The 19820-nt window shown below is 47.8% G+C and overlaps 1 protein-coding gene across 4 annotated transcripts in view; it reads right to left on the bottom strand.

Moving 5' to 3' along the window:
- Positions 1 to 19820, bottom strand: part of ST3GAL3 (ST3 beta-galactoside alpha-2,3-sialyltransferase 3) — a 223639-nt gene that overhangs the window by 16385 nt on the left and 187434 nt on the right. For all 4 annotated transcript variants that reach the window (XM_058552166.1, XM_058552167.1, XM_058552169.1 and 1 more), the window contains 4 exons: positions 12804 to 12898; positions 9237 to 9300; positions 8246 to 8341; positions 7794 to 7980 (listed from right to left, as the gene is read on the bottom strand). In XM_058552166.1, the coding sequence (XP_058408149.1) occupies positions 7794 to 7980; positions 8246 to 8341; positions 9237 to 9300; positions 12804 to 12898 (442 nt within the window). The remainder of the gene's footprint in view (positions 1 to 7793; positions 7981 to 8245; positions 8342 to 9236; positions 9301 to 12803; positions 12899 to 19820) is intronic.

The following is a 19820-nucleotide window of genomic DNA, read 5'->3' as shown; positions in this document are numbered from 1 at the left end:
TAAACACATTCTTTAAAGATGTGATGGGTGATAAATGGCATCCTGTTGTCTTCACATGAATTTCTCTGCTAGGAAGGGTACATATATTTCTGTTGTTTCCTAGTTATATTTCTCTCTGTGTAACCTGTTCAGTCTCCTGCCCATTATGTGCTGGGGTCCTAGCGGTTTTCTTGTCAACTTTCATGATAACCATTTGTCTGTCATATTTCCTAAATATACTTTCCAAACTTTTGTGGTATCCAGTCTTCTTTTGTTGTCAATTTAGTTTAAATTTCCATATATTATCAGATTTCATTTCTTCTAGCAGTTCCATCCCTGGAAAGTCCTTTTCCCTCCAGGGATCTGATTTCTATCCTATTTTCGTCAACATTTCCTTTGGTTGTATTTTTATCTTTTACTTCTTAGTCCATTTGGAATTTATTTTGATGTATGCTATGAGGAGAGGGTCAAAAGACCTTTTTGAAAGCTATATTTGGAAAATGCAATGAACAAAAAGATGAGTCGGCTTGGGGCCAGCTGTGCGATGCTGACAGACAACTGAAAGAGGCAGGGCGCCAGGGGCTGTTTAGTTTTCATTGCTTTATCAAGGAGAATGATCTAGGAACTGCCGAAAATCGAACACGGCTAAGAGGAAAGAGAGGCCCAGGAGAAGCAAGAGGAGAGCAAAAGGATGCGAGGGTCTGAATCTGAGGAATGTTCTCCTAGCGCAATGGAAGGAGGAGGAGGCCTGGTTGAGAGGCAAGAGCCCAGACTGAAAGTCGGAAGATTTGGGTTGGATTCCTGCCTCTGCCACAAGTTGCTGCCTTACCCTGGGCCTCAGCCTCCACATTTATCTGTTCATTTATGTACACCACCTGTATCTCAACCACTGCCAGAGGTGATGGCCTCACATAGACAAACAGGACAGTTCCTGCCCTCCAGGGGCTTATAAGACTTGCCAGATAAGTAAACCCTCAAGTAGAACAGGGTGATGAGTGTATGGTGGGGACTCAGAAGAGGAGTGTCTAATACAGCCTCAGGAAAGGGAGCAGGCTAAGACGTGGAGGTGCGAGATAGGATCTATATTTTGGTATAGCCAGAGTGGGAATTACATGCTGGGCGCGAGAAAGAGTGGCAAGGACAAGGAGGGGGCTGGAAGGGGCCAGGTCATGGAACGCCATGCTGCGGAGTCTGGATTCTATCCTGCAGGCCAGTGAGCCTGTATCCACATTACATCAGAGGGCTCATAAAAACAGACTGCTGGACCCACCCTCAGAGTTGCCCATTCAGAAGGTCTAAGGTGGGGCCCCAAAATGCATTTCTGACAAGTTTCCAGGTGGTACTGATGCTACTGGTGTGAAAAGGCACTTTGAGAACTGCTGCATGTACCCCGTGGGGAACCATTAAGCAGGAGAATGAACCAACCAGATGGACACTTCAGGATGATCCTTTTGGATACAGATGTGGAGAATGGATTGGAGAGAGACCTAACTTGAGGCAAGGAGATAGGAAGCTGCTGAAATGATCCAAGCAAGACATTTTTAAAAGGGAGAATCACCAATTTGGAGACTGAATGAATACAGAAGGAACAGGAGAGGGAGGAGTCAAGCGTGCTTCCCAGGATCTTGGCCATGAGCTTGTAAGAATCAGAACAATCCCTAGAACTTAGCGCTGTGCCCGGTGCACAGGAAATGCTCACTGGATATTTGCTGACAAGTGGTTCCCTTAAAGGGAGGCAGAGGTTGAGTCCACTGGATTTAGAATCAGAAGATCACTGCCAGTAGAGAGACAGGTTTGGAAGCTAGACTGGAGAGGGTTGAGAAATAGAAGGGGAAAACATGGAGATGCATCATCAACAGGTGATGACTCTTTCCAGAAACTTGAAAAAGAAGAGGCGAGAGGGTGAACACAAGTTAAAGAGAGGGTTCTTATTTTTAAGGGGAGATGGACCTGAACAAATTTATAGATGTGAGAGGAGGATCCAGTAAAGAGATGAGAAAAGAGATAAATGAAAGAAGGCAGTTCCTGAAAAGTGGGAGGAGATGATATCCAGAGCACAGGAGAAAAGTGACCCTGAACGGGAGGTACAGAAAGGATGGTGGAGGAGGGAAGCAGGATGGATGGGGATGCAGGTTAAGTCTGTAGACTGGAGGCTGGGAAACCGAGAGTTCTTGACTGATGACAACCTTTATTTTCCCTGCAGAGCTGGATATGAGATTTCTGCTTAGAATAAGGATGGAGGTATAGCAGAATTGAAGATGATGGTGAGGGTAGGTTCCGAGAACAATGACACAGGAGTGATAAGCAGCATCAAGATGCTAGTAAGGTAACACCACCAGGTGTTACCATCTCAGCTGCAGCTTCCCTCTCCATGGGTGACTCCCTGGTACTGGACTGGACGGATGTGGAGAAAGTCAAGGGGAGAGGGAGTTGTCAAGTGAGAGAGACAGTATTTGAAGCACAGGGTTCCATGCGATTTTGGTGATTTATTTGGATTTGCTGAATGAATGAATCAATGAATAAAAGAGAGGTGTTATAGTGTGACGGTTAAGGTGAGACACGTTTGGTCCAAAATGCTGCTCCACCACTTACTACCACTCACAGTACCGGCCTCCTAGGGTGGCTGGGGCGGCTGGCTGAGCCAGTGTGTGTGAGTTAAGTAGCAGAGGGCCTGGCATGTGGAAGAGCTCAGTAAACGGCAGCTCTTTCCATTCTCACAGGCCATGGTAGGTAGGAGCCGATCATGAGGCAGTGACCAAGCGCTCAGAGATGGCAGTGATGAAGAGGAGCAGAGGCTGGTGATGACATGAGCCCCAGTTCCTGAGGATGTTTATCTGGGAGTGGAGGAGCAATGGTTGGGCTGTGGTAAGGGGAGTGAACGAGAATCTTCCTGGCCCTCAGGAGATAAGAGGCATGTGTGAGAGAGCTGTGTCCACTGGAGGTGGCTGCAAAGGAAACAGTATCCAGGAAAGCTTGTCTCAAAGGTTTGGAAAGCAGACTGTGGGAGGTGACCATGGATGCTGGCTTAGCAGAGGCCTCATCAAGCGCAGGGGGCCATGGTGTGTGCCAGACCCACCACCCTTTCCAGGTGCACTGCACTGAGTCTCCCCTGAGGGAGACGGTGTCCACACTGAGCTCCTTCTGGGCAGAGCCTTAGGACAGGCTCTGCGTCCCTCTCAGGCCTGGAACAGAATATAGGTTTAGGTGCAGATGGACATTCAATCCCCATTTTGGGCCTGGGCCAATAAGGCCTCATATATGGGGACCTGGTGGCCCTGTTAGCCCTGTGGATTTCCCAGACTGTTAGCCCACCCCTGCTGCCTTTCCCAGGAGGCCCCGAGTCTCTCCCTCCTCTAGGCCTGACCTCTGACCCCTGCTTTTAGGTCACCACCAGTCAGGCCCTGCAGCCTAGACAGACAAATGCTTCACTCCGTAGTGCAACCAGGCTTTTCTAACAGCAGCATTACCAATAATAATAATAAAATAAGAAGTAGCATTAATAATTGCCATAGGCAGCACTTACTAAGTGTCAAGCACTATGCTGGGAGCTTCTAGATTTCATCTGGTTTAATTTTTAAAACCACCCTAAAAGATGGGTAGTACTACTCTGTTTTATAGAGGAGACTAAATCTAAAGTGACCTAGCTAATAAGTGACAGACTCTAAATTTAAGGCCAAGTCTATATGACTCCAAGGCCTAAGCTGCCTTCCCCTCTTAAACCATGTCTCTTCCAAATTCAGGGACCCAGTCCTCCTGTGCATGAATGTGTGGCCCTGACCGGCCTCCGAGATTCCTCCCTCCTTCCCCAAGGACTGAACTACAGCTGGAAGGTCAGGCCTGTGTCAAAGCTGTCCATGGGCCAACCCCTAGCCCTTGTCCTCACCCCTCTCCCTGCTGGGTTGGGACCACACCCACACCAACCCAGCCCAGGCCTCAGGGCTGATGAATTGACCACCAGTCAGAGGCTGCTCAGCAAGGAGGCCAGCCTTCCCATTTCAGGAGTGAGGAGGAGGGGGGAGGGGAAGTGGGGGAGGACGGGGGAGGGGAGGCGGGGGAGGGCGGCGGCAGCGGTGGTGGTGGCTGCAGTGGCAGACCAGCTGAGGGTATTGGGAAGGCAGCTCCCAGGCCCTCTGAAGCCCTGGGTTACCAGGCCTCCTGGGGCATGGGGGGAGGCTGGCAGAGGCAGGAGGAACAGAGCCTGAGTAACTGCATGGGAAGCTCTCCTGCCCCCACTTCTCCAGGTCCCAGGGCTCTTTCCTCAGGACAATGGATAGGGTGTCTCCAGCCTTCATCAAACATCAGGAGGAAGATGCTCAGGCCAAAGCACCGACCACAATGCACTATAACTCTAGTCTCGGGATTGTCTCTCCCACTAGACTGAGTGGCTTTGGGTCAGGAACAGTGTTTAATTGGTCTCTGTGTTCCCAGGGAGCAACACAGTGCCAGCACAGAGCACACCTCAGTGATGCCGGGCAGACGAGTGAGTGTGTGGAGGAATGGAGCCAGACGTGCCTCTGAGAAGAATTTCACGAGAGCTGGAGGCTGCTCCCCCAACCCCCGACCATGGACTTACACACCTACACCTCCATGTCCCCGGTTCCATCCTCCCTCCTGACCTCAGCTTCCCCACTCAATAGTCCACTGGTGTCCTCTGAGCTGCCCTGCACACACAGGCCTGCTAGGAACCCCTCCACCTGCTTGCTGGTTTGGTCAGGGCTCTCGGGATCTGGGAAATAAGGGCCTTTGGTAACTTGTTTGGAGTTATCTGTGCTCCCCTATGGATGTAGAAAGCATGCTCACCTTTAGCACAGACTGTTTCTTGGGTGGTTCAGTCTTCCTTTCCCACATCTTTCCCCTTCCCATATCCCATTCCGGACTCCTGGCCATCAGAGAGTTACACGCAATGAGCAACTGCTCACATAGCAAGCGGCAGGCAGCAGCCATGACTGAGGCCTACTGCTTGTTCCAGCCCTGCCCAGCCAGGCCTTGGCTCCCGAACAGAGAGCTGCTCCTGCCAGAATTCTACAGGTGGGGCTTCAGACAGGTGCAGAGAGCTCTCCAGCAGCCCAGAGGCTGCATGGTTAGAAACAGCACTGCAGGAGCAAGACAAGCCTATGGCTGGGCACCAGGCAGCAGGGGTCCTGGAGAAGCAGAGCATGGGACAGGTCCTGCGAAGGCATTAGTCCTGGGCTTGAGGAGGAGAAGGGCACTAAAGAAGAGGCTACCTGCATAGCCAAAAGGGCCTTGACAAGCCCACTCTAGGTGCTGGGAGAGGTCGGCAGGCCCACACTGGGTGCTAGGATTAGTGAGGCCATGGGCACCACTGGCTTTCCTCTGGCAGCCTTCTCTAAAGGCCCAAATTATCTTTGACTTTGGAGCCAGGGAAGGATCATGGAACTTCAGAGGACTGCTTCCCATCTCCTCTCTCTCCTTCCCACTCACCCCCACCAACCCTGTGAAGGAGTGCTCACCAACAGAGGGTTGGTCCTAGATCCCCGGGCACAGCAGGGCCAGGCCAGAGACATCAGCATGGGTGAGTGTGTGCCTGAGCACAGCCCACACTTCCTCATCCCCATCCTCATCCCCCTTCCTTTGATCAGCCAGCCACCAAGGCCAGGCCAGGCCAGGCTACAAGCTCTCTGACTCTTCCAGGGAAAAGTGAGGCCCTGCTGTCCGCAACCTGAGTGACCCATGTACAGTGGGTCTTCCGACCCTAGCTGGCTTCCTTTCTTTTCTTCTTTCTTTCCTTACTCCCTTGGATGAATTCTAAGAGCCTTGAATTACTGACCTTGGTGTTCTTTTTTTTTTTTTTTGGTGAGGAAGATCAGCCCTGAGCTAACATCCGTGCTAATCCTCCTCTTTTTTTTGCTGAGGAAGGCTGGCTCTGAGCTAACATCTATTGCCAATCCTCCTCCTTTTTGTCCCCAAAGCCCCAGTGGATAGTTGTATGTCATAGTTGCACATCCTTCTAGTTGCTGTATGTGGGACGCGGCCTCAGCACGGCCGGAGAAGCGGTGCGTCGGTGCGTGCCTGGGATCTGAACCCGGGCCGCCAGTAGCGGAGCGCACGCACTTAACCGCTAAGCCACGGGGCCGGCCCTGACCTTGGTGTTCTTGAAGGGAACACCTATCCTAGTCTGCCCAGCAGGAAGCAGGATCTGGTGTCTGAGCCAATTCCAGATCATTTATGGTGACTGAGCACTGAGGGGTAAAGAAGCAAATGGGATCAGGGCCCTGCCCTCTGGGAGCTCCTTTGACAGGTGTCCATGAGCAGAGGAGGGGATATACCAAGAGGGGGTGGGAAGATGGGCAGAAGGCCAGGGTGACAAAGCAGACCCCACAGGCTCCCTAGGATCACCAAGGCAGACCCAATTTCCTCTCATTTCTTCCTTAAAAGTGCCTACCTGTGATCCCAGTTCCATTGCCTTCAAGGCAAAGAGAAAGGCTCTGAGGACACCAGTATCTTAGGCCCTAGGGTTCTAAAAACAGAGGACTGCTCCCTCAGCCCCTAGTCCCTGTGGTTTGCATGGGCAGTGGGCCGGCTTGCAGCTGGGGCTGGCTGAAGCCAAATCCCTTCCTCTCCTCTGGGGAGCTACGCTGGACCCAGTGGAGCCTGGCTGCCTCATTCAGCCCGGCTCTGAGGTGGGCTCCCTTCCCCACCGTCCCCACCTACCTGAATTTCTGGACCTGACTTCTGTCTTCTATCTTGCTTGCTACCTACTTGACACTGCCTGCACTTGGCCTTGCTTGGGAAAGGCCTGTGGAGTTAAACCAAATTGCACTGAGACCTCCACAGGGAGGTTAAGCTGTTCCTGCCCCCCAACTCTCCTCTAAAGCTCCAGAAAGAACTAGCTTCTTACTGTAGGCGGAGGGCCGTCTGTCATCGTTCTCCTCTGCTGGGAGGCTTGGGTATTGGAAGATGAATGGCCTGAACTTTGCAGGGGCCCTCCCCTGGGGTGGCTGATGATAGCTGGTTGAAGAGAGAGGGGGAATGGTCCTGGACAAGTTGGCAGGTGTCCCTGTAGGCCCAGAGCTGAGAAATAGAGGACTCAGGAGGGGACTCAGTGGAGGGTCCACTAAGGAGCAGTCTGACCCTACTCGGCCACCTAAGACCCTAAAGAAATAGGCCCAGAGCCTTGCCTGCCTAGAACAATGAGTACAGAATCTGATCATTCCCAGAGTGGAACCAGACTCAATGGCAGGTTGGGGACCTAACTGAAGGTCAGTGGCAAAAGTACAAAGTGGACAGAAGTCAGGTCTTATGATTTGGGAACTGGCCCCCTCAAGTTGAGGGGTCAGTTGTCCCTGCAGAGTGGCCCCAGGGCCCAATAAGGCCTTCCTCCCCTGGCTGGGACTGAGGATAGACCCACATGACCAGAGTCAGAGAGACCTCACAGAGGGTAAGAGGGGCTTGGAGAGGCCACGACAAGGCCAGGAAGTATGGAGATCAGGAGCAATGCTGGGGTGAGCCAGATAAGAGCTTTCCTTACCAGGGATCCAAGGCCAGGGAAGGGGCTCCTGAGAAGGGACTTGGCGTCTGGCTAGAGAAGGCTGAGAAAGGACCTGCAGCCTGGCTATGCGGAGGCAGGCAGCAGATATCAGGCATATCAGCCCCAGGAGTCCGGGCCACTGACCTTGGCATCTCCTGGCCTCTCTGCCCCTTGGTTGTGTTGGGGTATCTTTCAGCTTTGGGTCATTAATGCTTCTTTTGAAAAGTTCCTACTTGTTCTTTGCTGAGTTCAAAGGAAGGGGCTGACTCAGAAGCTGGGCAGGGCCAGGCCAAGAGGGCAAGGAGCTGGTGCACAGGGAGCTCACCACTCTCTCCTTGTAGACGATGTACTTCAGCCACTTGAAGTCCTGCCACTTGAAGCCAGCGAGGACAAAGAGAGAATCTCGTTCGTACTGCTCAGGCCGCTGCATGGCGCCCTCGGGGTAGGTGATGCGCAGGGTTGTTTTGCTGCCCACGTCCTTCTCAAAGCCTTTCACTGGTGCTGAGTTCAGTCTACAGAGAGCAGGCCCAGTCAGAGCCTGCCTTGGGCTCACTGCATGTGGTCTGTTTGGGGAGGCACCATGACCCCAGAATACCCCAGGTTACCTGGTGCCACCTAGCTTTCTGTTCCAAAGCCCTCCAACCCAGGGTTCTTCCTGAGGCCTCTGCTGACCTCCAGCCCTACTGGCCAGATGGACAGACAGTTCTGAATGGGCTCAGGGACCAGGGTTTGGGCCAGGACACACAGGTGCCCAAGGCACTGCTTTGGGGAACTCACCTGACCACAATGTCATAGTCATCAATTCGTGACCCCAGAGACTTGTTGGCAAGGACACCTCCATTGCCTACGATGATGCAGCGGCGGCAGCTGAGGCTGAGGGGAGAGAGGCAGAGACCTCTGGAGAGCTGTCCACTGGGTCTCCTTCTCCCCTACCCCTTTGGCCCTTGACCTCAGTCCCTTGGCCAGGCGCAGGCCGGAACAGAGGAAGAGGACCAGTGGGCTTCCACCAGCAGTTCTGAGGGGAAGCCAGAATCATACTGAGGAGCGGGGCCCCGTGGGGCTCTTAGACCTCCCTACTCCCTGACACTCCCCAGGGAAGCGTGGGTGCGGAAAGGGCTTGGGCACTCGCTCTGGGGTGGGAGGAAGGAGGCTCTGGTAAGATAGCATTCTGGGTGAAAGATTCCCCAAGGGTTGGTGGGGTTCAGGCAGCTTTCAGGAGAGAGGGAAAAGTGGGCTGAGCTTGAGGGCTATGCCAGAAAAGCAAGAACAGAGGAATGGGCCTGGAGGCTTGAGGACTCAAGGCTTGGCTTATCTTCGACTCAGAAGCCCCCATGCTCCCAGGAGTCACCAGTGAACCTTACTCATTTTGCGTCTCCCACCCCTGACCCTGGTGCTTCCCCCATCCAGGGTCTGTTGGCTTCAGAGCTGTCACTGCCTCCTGGATTTAAGCCCTGGTCCCTTTAGCTGCCCCCACCACCCAGTCCCTCAGTCCCAATGCTTGGCTGATCCCAGCTCAGTGTCTTCAGTTTTTACCCTCAGACCTCTGATGTCTGAGGACTGAGATGTCTTGCCAAGTGCTTATAGCCACGAGGTGCAAGCCCAGCTGGATGGCCCCACTTATTTGCTCACCCACCCCAGCAGGTGTACTGTGTGTGTGCATGTGCATATGGTGGAGAATCTGCTCACGTCCAGGAAAGGCTGCTGGGCCTCAACACCTCTGCACATGCAGGCAGCTGAGGGGCAGGAGGCTGGGCCGCGAGTGGCTCACCTGTCCAAGGCAGGGGTCAGGCGGTACTCTTTGGTGACTGACAAGATGGCTTTGATCAGATTGTCTGTGGACAGAGGACGGAGGTTTCTGTTAGAGGATCACTTAAGTTCCTATGAAATGTTCACCAACCAGCAGATCTGAAGGCACACGCTCCTGGGGCTAGGGTGGAGGCAGACGTGGGAGGAGGGAGCTCTGGACACATGGCTGGGCTGGGACACTGCCTAACTTTCTCTGTGAGAAAGGAGATGGAGGCAGGAGAACAGGCAGGCATGCACAGCTCTGCCAGAGCCAGTTTTCCCCACGGCTTCCCCAGCTCTTCCCTGGGAGCCTCATCAGACTTTTGGAGGCTCTGCAGTCAGCCCCAGGGCATGCAGCCCCAGGTGGCACTTGCTTGGGAGCCGTGGCATATCAGTCTCCCCCAGCATGGGAGCACGTGCTCAGAGACAGAGACCAGCTTGTGCTCACTTCTGCACCTCCACTGAGCAGACATCAGGAAGCACATGAGGAGACACAAACATTGAAGAGCTGGAGTGCGCCCAGCTGCCTTCCCAACTCAGACCACTCTGCCTCATTTTCTGAGCCCGTCCTCCCCTCACTTCCTCCCTCTAACGCTGCTGACCTCTAATCTTGTTCTTGCTAGGCTGTCTCTACCTCCTGACCCTCTTACCTCTTCGAGCCCTGTGGCCTGGCATCTGCCCAACTGCACTCCATTCAGGTTGCCCTCAGCAAGGGCCCCATAACCTCTGTACTCTCAGATCCCGTGACCACTATTCAGACCTCATTCTTCTCGGCCCCTCTCTGGCTTGGGCAATGATGATTGCTCTCCTTTCAGACTCGGGCATAATGAGAGCATTATAATATAGTGTATAATGATATTGGCTTTGGAGTCAAATCCTGGCTCTGCTACCTACGAGCTCTGTGACCTCAGATAAGTAACTTCTTTGAGCTTTAGTTTCTTCACCTTTCAGTGGAGCACGCGCACTTAACAGCTAAGCCACGGGGACGGCCCTCTTCACCTTTCAAATGAAGATGGTAATTCTTACTGTGCAGAGTTGTTAGGAAGACAGAAAGATAATGTACATAAAGACTTAAAGATAAAGTAAGTAAACTGGTACAAACACAGTGAAGAGCATTTTAATAATATCAAGTAAGGATGCAGCTGTGCAGAGACTAAGCTCTCGCAACTCTACTCCTAGATGGAGAGCATTGAAAAATTCACACATTTGCTTAAGGAGACTTGTACAAGTATGTTCTTGCAGGACTGTCTGTAATAGCACACTGCTAGAGGCAACCTAAATGTCTACCAAAGGAAAACAGATTAAATGTGGCACATGGAGTATTACACCGCAGTCACAAAATCAATCACCTAGAGTCACATGTACCAATACAGATAAATCTGAAAAGCATAAGCAAAAACTCAATTTGAAACACACACACACACACACACACACACACACACACACACACACACACACATAAGATCATTTGTAAAGTTCCAAACATGCAAAAACAATACCATATTTTTAATGGATATATAAATATGTCATAGAAATATATAAACAGGTATGGAATAACACCAAAACCAGGATAATGGTGTCCTGGGGAAGGAGGGAAATAAAGTGGGAAGGGCTACAGAAAGCTTTAATTATATCTCATGTTTTATTTCTTAAGCTGGGTAGAGAGTACCTGGGTACTCATTATATTCGTCTTTATGCTTTTTTATATGCCGAACAATTTCATGCAAAGGAAGGATTCCTCTAAGATTAAAAATAATAACCTCATAATTTTTTAAAAGATAGGGTTGGACAACACTGTCAGATGCAGCTGAGAGGTCAAGTTAGGGACTGAAAAGTATCCTATGGATGTCACGGGGCACTGAGCAGTTTCACTGGGATGGTGGGGGGAGAGGATATTCTTCAGGAGTAAATGGTGAGAAAGAGGAGACAGGGCACAGCTCATCCTTCCAGAGGTGGAATGAGAAAGGCGTAAGGAAAGAAACCTTTAAGGAATGTTCTGTACTAAGTACCTTCAGGGCCCGGCCCTGTGGCTCAGCAGTTAAGTGCGTGCGCTCTGCTACTGGCGGCCCGGGTTCGGATCCTGAGTGAGCACCAATGCACCGCTTCTCCGGCCATGCTGAGGCCTCGTCCCACATACAGCAACTAGAAGGATGTGCAGCTATGACATACAACTATCTACTGGGGCTTTGGGGGAAAAAATAAATAAATAAAAACTAAGTGCCTTCAGATATACCTCACGGTGGGCTTCAGGGAAGGCCACAGATCCCCTCCCTTTCCTACCTCCAGTTTCACCTCTAAGGAAAAGCATATTGCCCTAATTGGCCAAGGTCAAGGCTATGGATTTGGTTTTTGTTTTCTAGGAGGGGAACCTTAGCAGAAAGGGCATAAACTATCAGATGCTCTCTTGTCACTGGCCGATGGGCTCTGTATCGGCCTCTCCTGGCCTTCGCAGCTTAGTAGGATCAGAGTCTCAAGTGAGGATTTAGGAGAAAAGAGTGGGCTGCTTGGCTACCTGCACCCAGGAAAAAGGAGTTCTTCATATGGTTCAAGCCAACCCATTAGATTTGTCCTTAGAGGTGTGAGGTCACAGCTCCAGTTCAAGACTGTCCTTTTGCTGGCCACTGTCTTCCTTTCAGGGAGGGGTGGACTGGCTGAGTAGAGGGTGCAGGTATTCTTGAGTCCCCCGATCAAATGATATCACCCCTTTAACAGTTGTCTTATTTAATTCTGACCACAACCTAATTCAATGGTATTGTTCTCTCCATTTAACCAATGAAGAAACTAAAGCGCAGACAGGTTAAGTATCTTGTCCAAGGTGACAGCTAGTAAAGAGGTAGTACTGGGATCTGATCCTTCTATGTCTGACCCTAAAGCCCAAACTCTACCATGCCACGACATAGTGCAGGAACTTGACAAGAGAACAGAACTGTTAAACTGTCAGGGGCAGGAAAGTCTTAAGTGAGGAGGGAACTGCATGGGTGAGGTCCCCAAGGCAATGGAAGGGGACAGTTCTGAGAGTACAGGGGAAAGCTTAGCCTTGGACAGGATAAGAAAGCACTGGAGGGGAGACTAGGTTAAGGGGAAAAACATCAGGAGGGGATAATGGGGGAGCCTGGGGGCAGTCGTGGGGGCTGGCCTCTATTTTCTCTGGGATTTTCCCTCTCATGCCTGGTCCTTTAGTGCTGATGTCTCTGGACCCCCTTTCTGCGATCTCACAGCACCGTGTTCTTCCCTCATCAGAGTCCTCACTGTCCTGCACCCTAAGTGTCTGTGTCTCCACCAGACTGGCGCTTTTTGAGGAGATGGACCGCATCTGTCTACTCCACCATGGTATGCCTAGCCCTGGCAAAGTGGGGGGCTGAGTAGATATTCCACTCAAGAAGTAAGAAAAAAGGAAGGAAGGGAAAGAGGGAGAGAAGAAAGGACATTGTTGAGAGGGGGTGGATCCCCAGCATGGGGACTTCTGACGGTCCAGCCCTGTCCTAAAGAGTAGGGAGACAGTTTGGGGGATGAGATGTTAACATAGAGTGGATCGGGGTTCCCAGCATACCTTGACCTTTGATCCCAAAGGGCGGCACAAATTCCCGGATCCTAGCCCATTTGCGGAAGGAGTCATCCAGGAACATGGGTGCTGGCTTGGAGAACCTGGAATACAACGGGACTGTTGAAGATCCCAAAATGCAACAGGCTGGAGTACTGGTTGGCTCTCCTGTACAACTGCCTTCGCTCTGGATCTGCCGGAAGCGACCCTCGACATTCCAGCACACCCTCCCTACTCCAGCCTGTTCATTGGGTAGCTGCTGTGCGGGGTCTGACAGATCGTGTTTAGTGGCGCCTGAGTTTGAAGGAGCAGGCCTGGCCAGTCCTTACGTGGCCAGCTGTAGGAGTGGAAAGACAAGATCTGCTCAGCAGGGATCAAAATCTCAGAGCTGGAAGCCCTCTGGCAGGTTATCCACACATGCATCCATCAAACAGTTACGACTGTCTACACTATCCCGCAATCTGGGAACACGGAGATGAGACACTGTCCAGTTGAGCAGAGAAATACCCCAAAATACAGCCAGTGCAGGAAGACAGAATTTTGGAGAGAATGCTGGGAGGTGGACCACCCAGGGTGAGGAGGAAGGAGAATTCATGATGAGATGGCAAAGCAGGTGAAACGCCACAGGAGATACAGAGTTGAGAGAGAAGAGAAAAATCGCAGCATCCTGCGGCTGGGAGGCAGGGCTGAGGGGGCTCAGACAATTAGAAGCCTGAGCACATTTGTTGGCAGAGAGAAGGACAGAGGGAAAAGCTCCTCAGGAGCTGGGGGAGGGTAAAGAGCTTAAGGGGAGGGGGTACTTTGGCTTGCAGGAAAGATGGGAGGGAAAAGGGGAGAGAAGGAAGGGTGAGGTGATGCTGAGTTGAGGAGAAGGGAAAAGGCAAGTTTCACTTTTTGGGGGAAAGCTGAGGAGCGGGTAGGACAGGGTGCAGGCTTGGGGAGGATGGGACAAAGTCAGAAGGGATGCAGAAGGGAGTGAAGACAGGTGAAAAGGTACAGGAGGAACCAAGCTCTTCAGAAATGCTTGGACAACATGACTTCACATGGAACCTAGCACCCTGGTTTTGAGACCTTTTTCAGGGCACCTGGCAGCCCGGAAAATGGCCAGCGCCTGGTCCCTTGCTGTGTGCTGAGTCTTGCTATGGGACCTGCTTAGGGCTTTCCTGGCCAAGAATGAATGCGTGGAGGCCTAGGCCTTCGTGGCTCCGTCTCTTTATCTCTAACTCAACCTGAATCAGCCACTGAACAACTGAAGACTGGAGGAGAGGCCCTCCCAGCCCCAAAGCTAGGACTTACCCCTCCTAATGTACTCTAACTCCAGCATACATCTCTCATTCTCATCATCAATAACACCATTACAATCACCATACCCAAGAGGAATAATATCAGTAATTACCCGGAGGTCTAATATTATTAGAGATTTTGAAGGGAACTTGAAAGAGGCAGAAAACCTTCAATACCGCTCCCTGCTCCATTACTTGCTACTAGGAAGAAGCAGTCAACACTTGATAGCACAGAAAGGCCACTCCTGCATAGGGCTTTCCTTTGGACTTCTGAGTTAGCACACTTCCCCCTTCTGAGCACAAGGGTCATGCATGTTTCTCATACCTAGTATACAAAATCTTAAGTGAATTCATACATCTGCTGTTGTGGCAGAGGCACCGAGGATCCCGGCCACAGTCTTTGTGTAACAGCAAAGGACACAAGGTCCCTGGATGAGCCTGCACCAAGAGCCTCTCCTTCTGTGTCAGGACTGAGCTCATAAAATGTTTGCAAAGCTTCTCAGTCAGGCTTGGACAGGATTTTATCTGCTTCCCAATATGTATTGGATGTCACACGCTAATAAAATCTCCTAAGATCTAGCCAAATAGTCTCAACATATTTTTTCCTTTTCCTCTCCCTTCCTCCCTTTTTTCAGCTGATTAGAAAGTTCATTATGTTAATTTTTACTTTTTAAAAAAACCTTATTTTGGTGTCACTTGTAATGTGTGTTAATTTTGGAAAAAATACAGACAGGTGCACACACACACAAATAAATAAAAAATACCTATAATCCTATAACACAGAAACAATTAATTTTTTGTTATATACCTGTACTGATCTTCCTTTTCCCATCTTATTTTTTAGACTGCTCTGTAGACTATTTTATTCACTTTATAATATTATGAAAACATGGCTATGCAAATGGACACAACTTCTCTTAATACACAGACATTGGGTCAAACAACAAAAACCATAAGCTGCTGCTAACCTGACACAAATTGACCCCCCAAAAATAGAATGTAGAAGGATACACAAACGAAAATATGACTGAAAAAGTAGGAGTTGGAATATTAGTGTTATGAACTGAATGTCTGTGTCCCCTCAAAATTCATGTTGAAATTTAATCCCCATTATGATGGTATTTGGAGGTGAGGCCTTTGGGAGGTGATTAGATCATGAGGGTGGAGCCTTCATGATGGGATTAGTGTCCTTATAGGAAGAGGCCAGTGAGCTAAATAGCTCTCTTTCTGCCATTGGAGGATACAGGAGAAGTCAGCCACCTGCAACCCGGAAAAGGGCTCTCACCAGGACCCGACCATGCTGTTACCATGGTCTTGGACTTCCAGCCTCCAGAACAGTGAGAAATAAATTCTTGTTGTTTATAAGCCACCCAACTTAACGGTATTTTGTTATAGCAGCCAGAGCTGACTAAGACAATAAGTAATGGGCAAAAAGAAATTCATGGGCGAGATCATGGCAAAAAGCATTAAATGGACCTACCTGATAAGGGTTTAATAAAAATCTTTGCCTCTAGTTTATAACCTATTTATTTCTTGTTTTTATTATCTGTTTTCAAACTTTTTCCATTTCACCTCATTCTTTTACTGGGCCTTCATGTTTTAGATGCTCATTTTAGAGGCCCTCTTTATATTCCTTGAAAGACTGAGCCAGCCCTTCTCTAGAATTTCTTTCTGCTATTGGGTGCACTTTTGTGCAGAGGGTACTCTTTTTCCCTCCTGTGCATATATTTTCTTTTTTTGATTTTTTCTTTTCTTTCTTCTTCTTCTTTTTTTTTGTGAGGAAGATTAGCCCTGAGCTAACATCTGTTGCCAATCCTCCTCTTTTTGCTGAGGAAGATTGGCCCTGGGCTAACGTCCGTGCCCATCTTCCTCAATTTTATATGGGACGCCGCCACAGCATGGCTTGACAAGTGGTGCCTCAATGAGAGCCCAGGATCCGAACCTGTGAACCCTGGGCCACCAAAGCAAAGAGTGTGCACTTAACCACTGTGCCACCGGGCCAGCGCCCTGTGCAGATATTTTTAAAACTTTTTATTATGGGAAATTTAAAACATGTGCAAAAGTCAGGAAAAAAAAACAGTACAGTAAGCCCCCCATGGACTCATTACCCAGATTCAGCAATTATCAATCATGGTCAATTTTGTTTCTTTTATACCCCATCTACTTTCTTCTTGTATTATTTTGGAAAATCCCAGAAATCATGCTATTTCATCCATAAAATATTTCAGCATTAATTTCTAAAAGATAAGGACACCTTAAAAAACATAACCACACCTCAACAACTCCTCTTCAAGCCATCATCACACCTAAAAAACTATTATTTCTTAATAGCAACAAATAGTTAGTTAGTTTCCAGATTTCTCCTATCTTCTCACTAATGTTTGTTGTTGTTGTTTATTGTAACAGTTGGTTTATTTCAATCAGAAGGAAAGCATGGTCCACACGTTGAATCTGGCTGACTTCTATGTCTCTTTAAAGACATAGGTTTCCTCCTCTCTGTTTTTCCCCTTTGGCGTTTTCATCTTGGCTCCTGAATCCTTTTGACACACTCCAGTAATCTCAAATACTGCCCTTGCTTTCTACTGTGTAAAGATGTTTCAGGCTCATCTTGTACATTTCTTGCCTCCACCTGGAATCAGTCATTTTCTCAAGGAGCCTTGGTTCCTTCTAATTGGAAACGGTATTTAGAGACCATCATCTGGGTAGCTTGGGATGTTCAAGTCACTATGGGTTAGTCATTGTTTCCAGGCCTTTGCAGGGGGACAAAGCTAGGAAATAATTTTTTAAAGAGAAAATACATCATGTATTTATACTGGTACTCCTAATTCAAATTTAGGATTACAAGATTTGTACTTACCTTCTTTTTCTTTTTCAATAAATAGTTTTATTGAGATATAATTCACATAAAAGTCATCTATTTACTTACCTTCTTTGACTTGATATTTGTATCTCTTTTCTCTTAAGCAGACATCTTTGTTCATAGCGATATTAACACAATTACTTATTTGCTTTATCCTAATATATACATATAGATACATACACATACATACAGAAAACACGTAATAGTTTCAGAATAACATTGCTAATATGATCATTACTAAGAACAATTTAAAGTTTCTTTGTGGGCCGGCTCCGTGGCTTAGCGGTTGGGTGCGCGCGCTCTGATGCTGGCGGCCCGGGTTCGGATCCCGGGCACGCCCCAGGGCACCACTTCTCCGTCCAACCCGAGGCCGAGTCCCACGTACAGCGACTAGAAGGATGTGAACCTATGACATACAACTATCTACTGGGGCTTTGGGGGGAAAAAATGAATAAATAAAATCTTAAAAAAAATTTTTTTTTTTTTTTTAAAGTTTCTTTGTAGTTCTTTACTAAGAACAATTTAAAGTTTCTTTGTAGTTCTTTTTGCCTTAGGGTATACCCCACTAGAGAAGTACAGACAAATTACTTTGCTTTTGCCACTTGAAATAATTCAGCTGAGTTTAATTCATCAATGATACATAGTTAAGTTCATTTGTTTCAGTTTGCTTTTGCTTTTTAGTGGTTGCTTATCTCTCATTTTAATTAAACTTTATGATGATATAAAACTTTACATAGTTCCAAAATTAAATTCACAAAACAAGATATATTCAGAGGAGTCTAACTTTCAACTCTGTGTCTGATTCCTGTTACTTCTATTCATATATAGTATTCATTTTTAATAGTTTTTATTTTATCCTTCCTTTGTTATATTTTTGATGTAGCAAATACTTAATACGTGTATGTATTTCTATTCCCTTCTTTATTCAATAAAAAGGCCACATACTGAATACACCATTTCGCCTATAGTTTTTTCCACTATATAATATATGGTGGCGATCACTCCATAGTAGGATGAGAGTTATATACTTGATAATAGCCCATTATGGTTATGTTCCATATATTATTCAATCAGTCCCCTGGGTTTTCCAGTCTTTTGTAAAGCAGGTTCCACCAATAGTGGTTACAATGAATAACTTCACGTATATGTCTTTTCCATTTGCTGATATATCTTTGGAATACATTCCTAGAAGTGGGTTTGCTGGGTCAAAGGGAAAATGTATATATGTAATTTTGCTCCATATTGCCAAATTCCTCTCCACGTGGATTGTACCATTTTGCAATACCCACCACTGACATATGACAGTGCCATTTCCCCCGCAGCCTCACAAATGGAGTACACTGTCAAACATTTCAATTTTGCCAGTCTGATAGGAGAGAAATAGTATCTCAGTGTTATTTTAATTTGCATTTCTTTTATTACAAGTGGAATTGAACATTGTTTTATATATGGAAGGGCCATTTGCAGTTCTTTTTCTGTGAACTTTGTTCCTATCTCTTGCCCATTTTTCTATAGGGTTATTGGTCTTTTTCTTCTCTTTCTTCTCCCTAGCTTTTTTGAGATATAATTGACATATAACATTGTATTAAGGTATACAACGTAATTATTTGATACACTTATATACTGCAATATGGTTACCACCATAGTATTAGCTAAGAATCTTCTCTTTATTTGAAGCTCTTTATATACTAAATACATAAACCCTCTGAGATACAATTACAAACATTTTTCCCAGTTTGTTGGTTTATTTATTTAGTTGGCATATAGTGTTTTCTTTTCTTGCTTTTTTCCCTCCTCTTTTTGCAATAGATTTTTTTAAAAATGTAGTCAAATTTATCAATCTTTCCCCTTATTGCTTCTGGATTTTCAGTCTTAGAAAAGTTTTCTTCGTTCTCAGGTTCTCTCTCTTTCCTGGCTAGAATCCCATCCATCTCTTCAATCTCTCTCTTGCCAGGACCCTGTATCCCCTTGTTCCATTGTCTTTTTGTCCCACCCATTAGGCAGAATTCAACCAGAGATTAATGTAATCCTACACTTTTGTACTTTTTATACGTGAAGTGCTGCTAGAACACACACACACAGACACACACACACTCAACGTGGACTGATACCGCTATAAATTCATGGACTTGAATCTTAGTTGGACCCTCAACTTTGCTCATTACCTATTCCAAACTTCCTCCACTCTCCATAAACTCTCTATCCCTTCCAATTATCTCTAGCAGATATCTCTTCTCACACTTCACAGACAAAACCAAGACGGTCAGATAGGAACTCCTTCAGCTTCTGGCTTCCTCATCTGACCCCTATGCCCACCAAAGCTCATCTCTCCATCACGTTATGGATCCCATTCCTGTTTGTTTCCCTCTAAGCATACAGTCAAGCTCAAGTCTCTCCTATGTGAAAACCAAAAAACAAACTTTCCTGACCATGTACCCCCTTTAGCTACCAATCTCTCTCTATCTGTTCTTGGCAAAACTTCTAGAAAGAGCAGTGGATATTCTGTCTCAATTTCCTCATCTCCTATTCACTCCTCGGTCTAATACAATTTGGATCTACTACTCTGCGACTACCATTATGTTCCACCAATCGTGCACTATTTGTAGCTCCCTGAACATGCTGGTCTTCATGCATTTACACGTGCAGTCTTTCTGCCTGAAACGTCATTCTCCCAACTCCTGCTCTATTTCCCAACCCCTTCCCTCTCTATTTGCCTGGAAAATCCCTTCTTATTCTTTTTTTTTTTTTTTCTGAGATCAGCCCTCCTCCTGACATCTGCCAATCCTCCTCTTTTTTTTTCCTGAGGAAGACTGGCCCTGGGCTAACATTCATGCCCATCTTCCTCCACTTTACGTTTTTATTGTATTTTATTTATTTATTTTT

Source organism: Diceros bicornis, chromosome 13, assembly GCF_020826845.1.
Source record: "Diceros bicornis minor isolate mBicDic1 chromosome 13, mDicBic1.mat.cur, whole genome shotgun sequence".
Classification (NCBI taxonomy): Eukaryota; Metazoa; Chordata; class Mammalia; order Perissodactyla; family Rhinocerotidae; genus Diceros; species Diceros bicornis.
The sequence above is the reverse complement of the archived record's forward strand: the minus strand, read 5'-3'. Positions and strand labels throughout refer to the sequence as shown.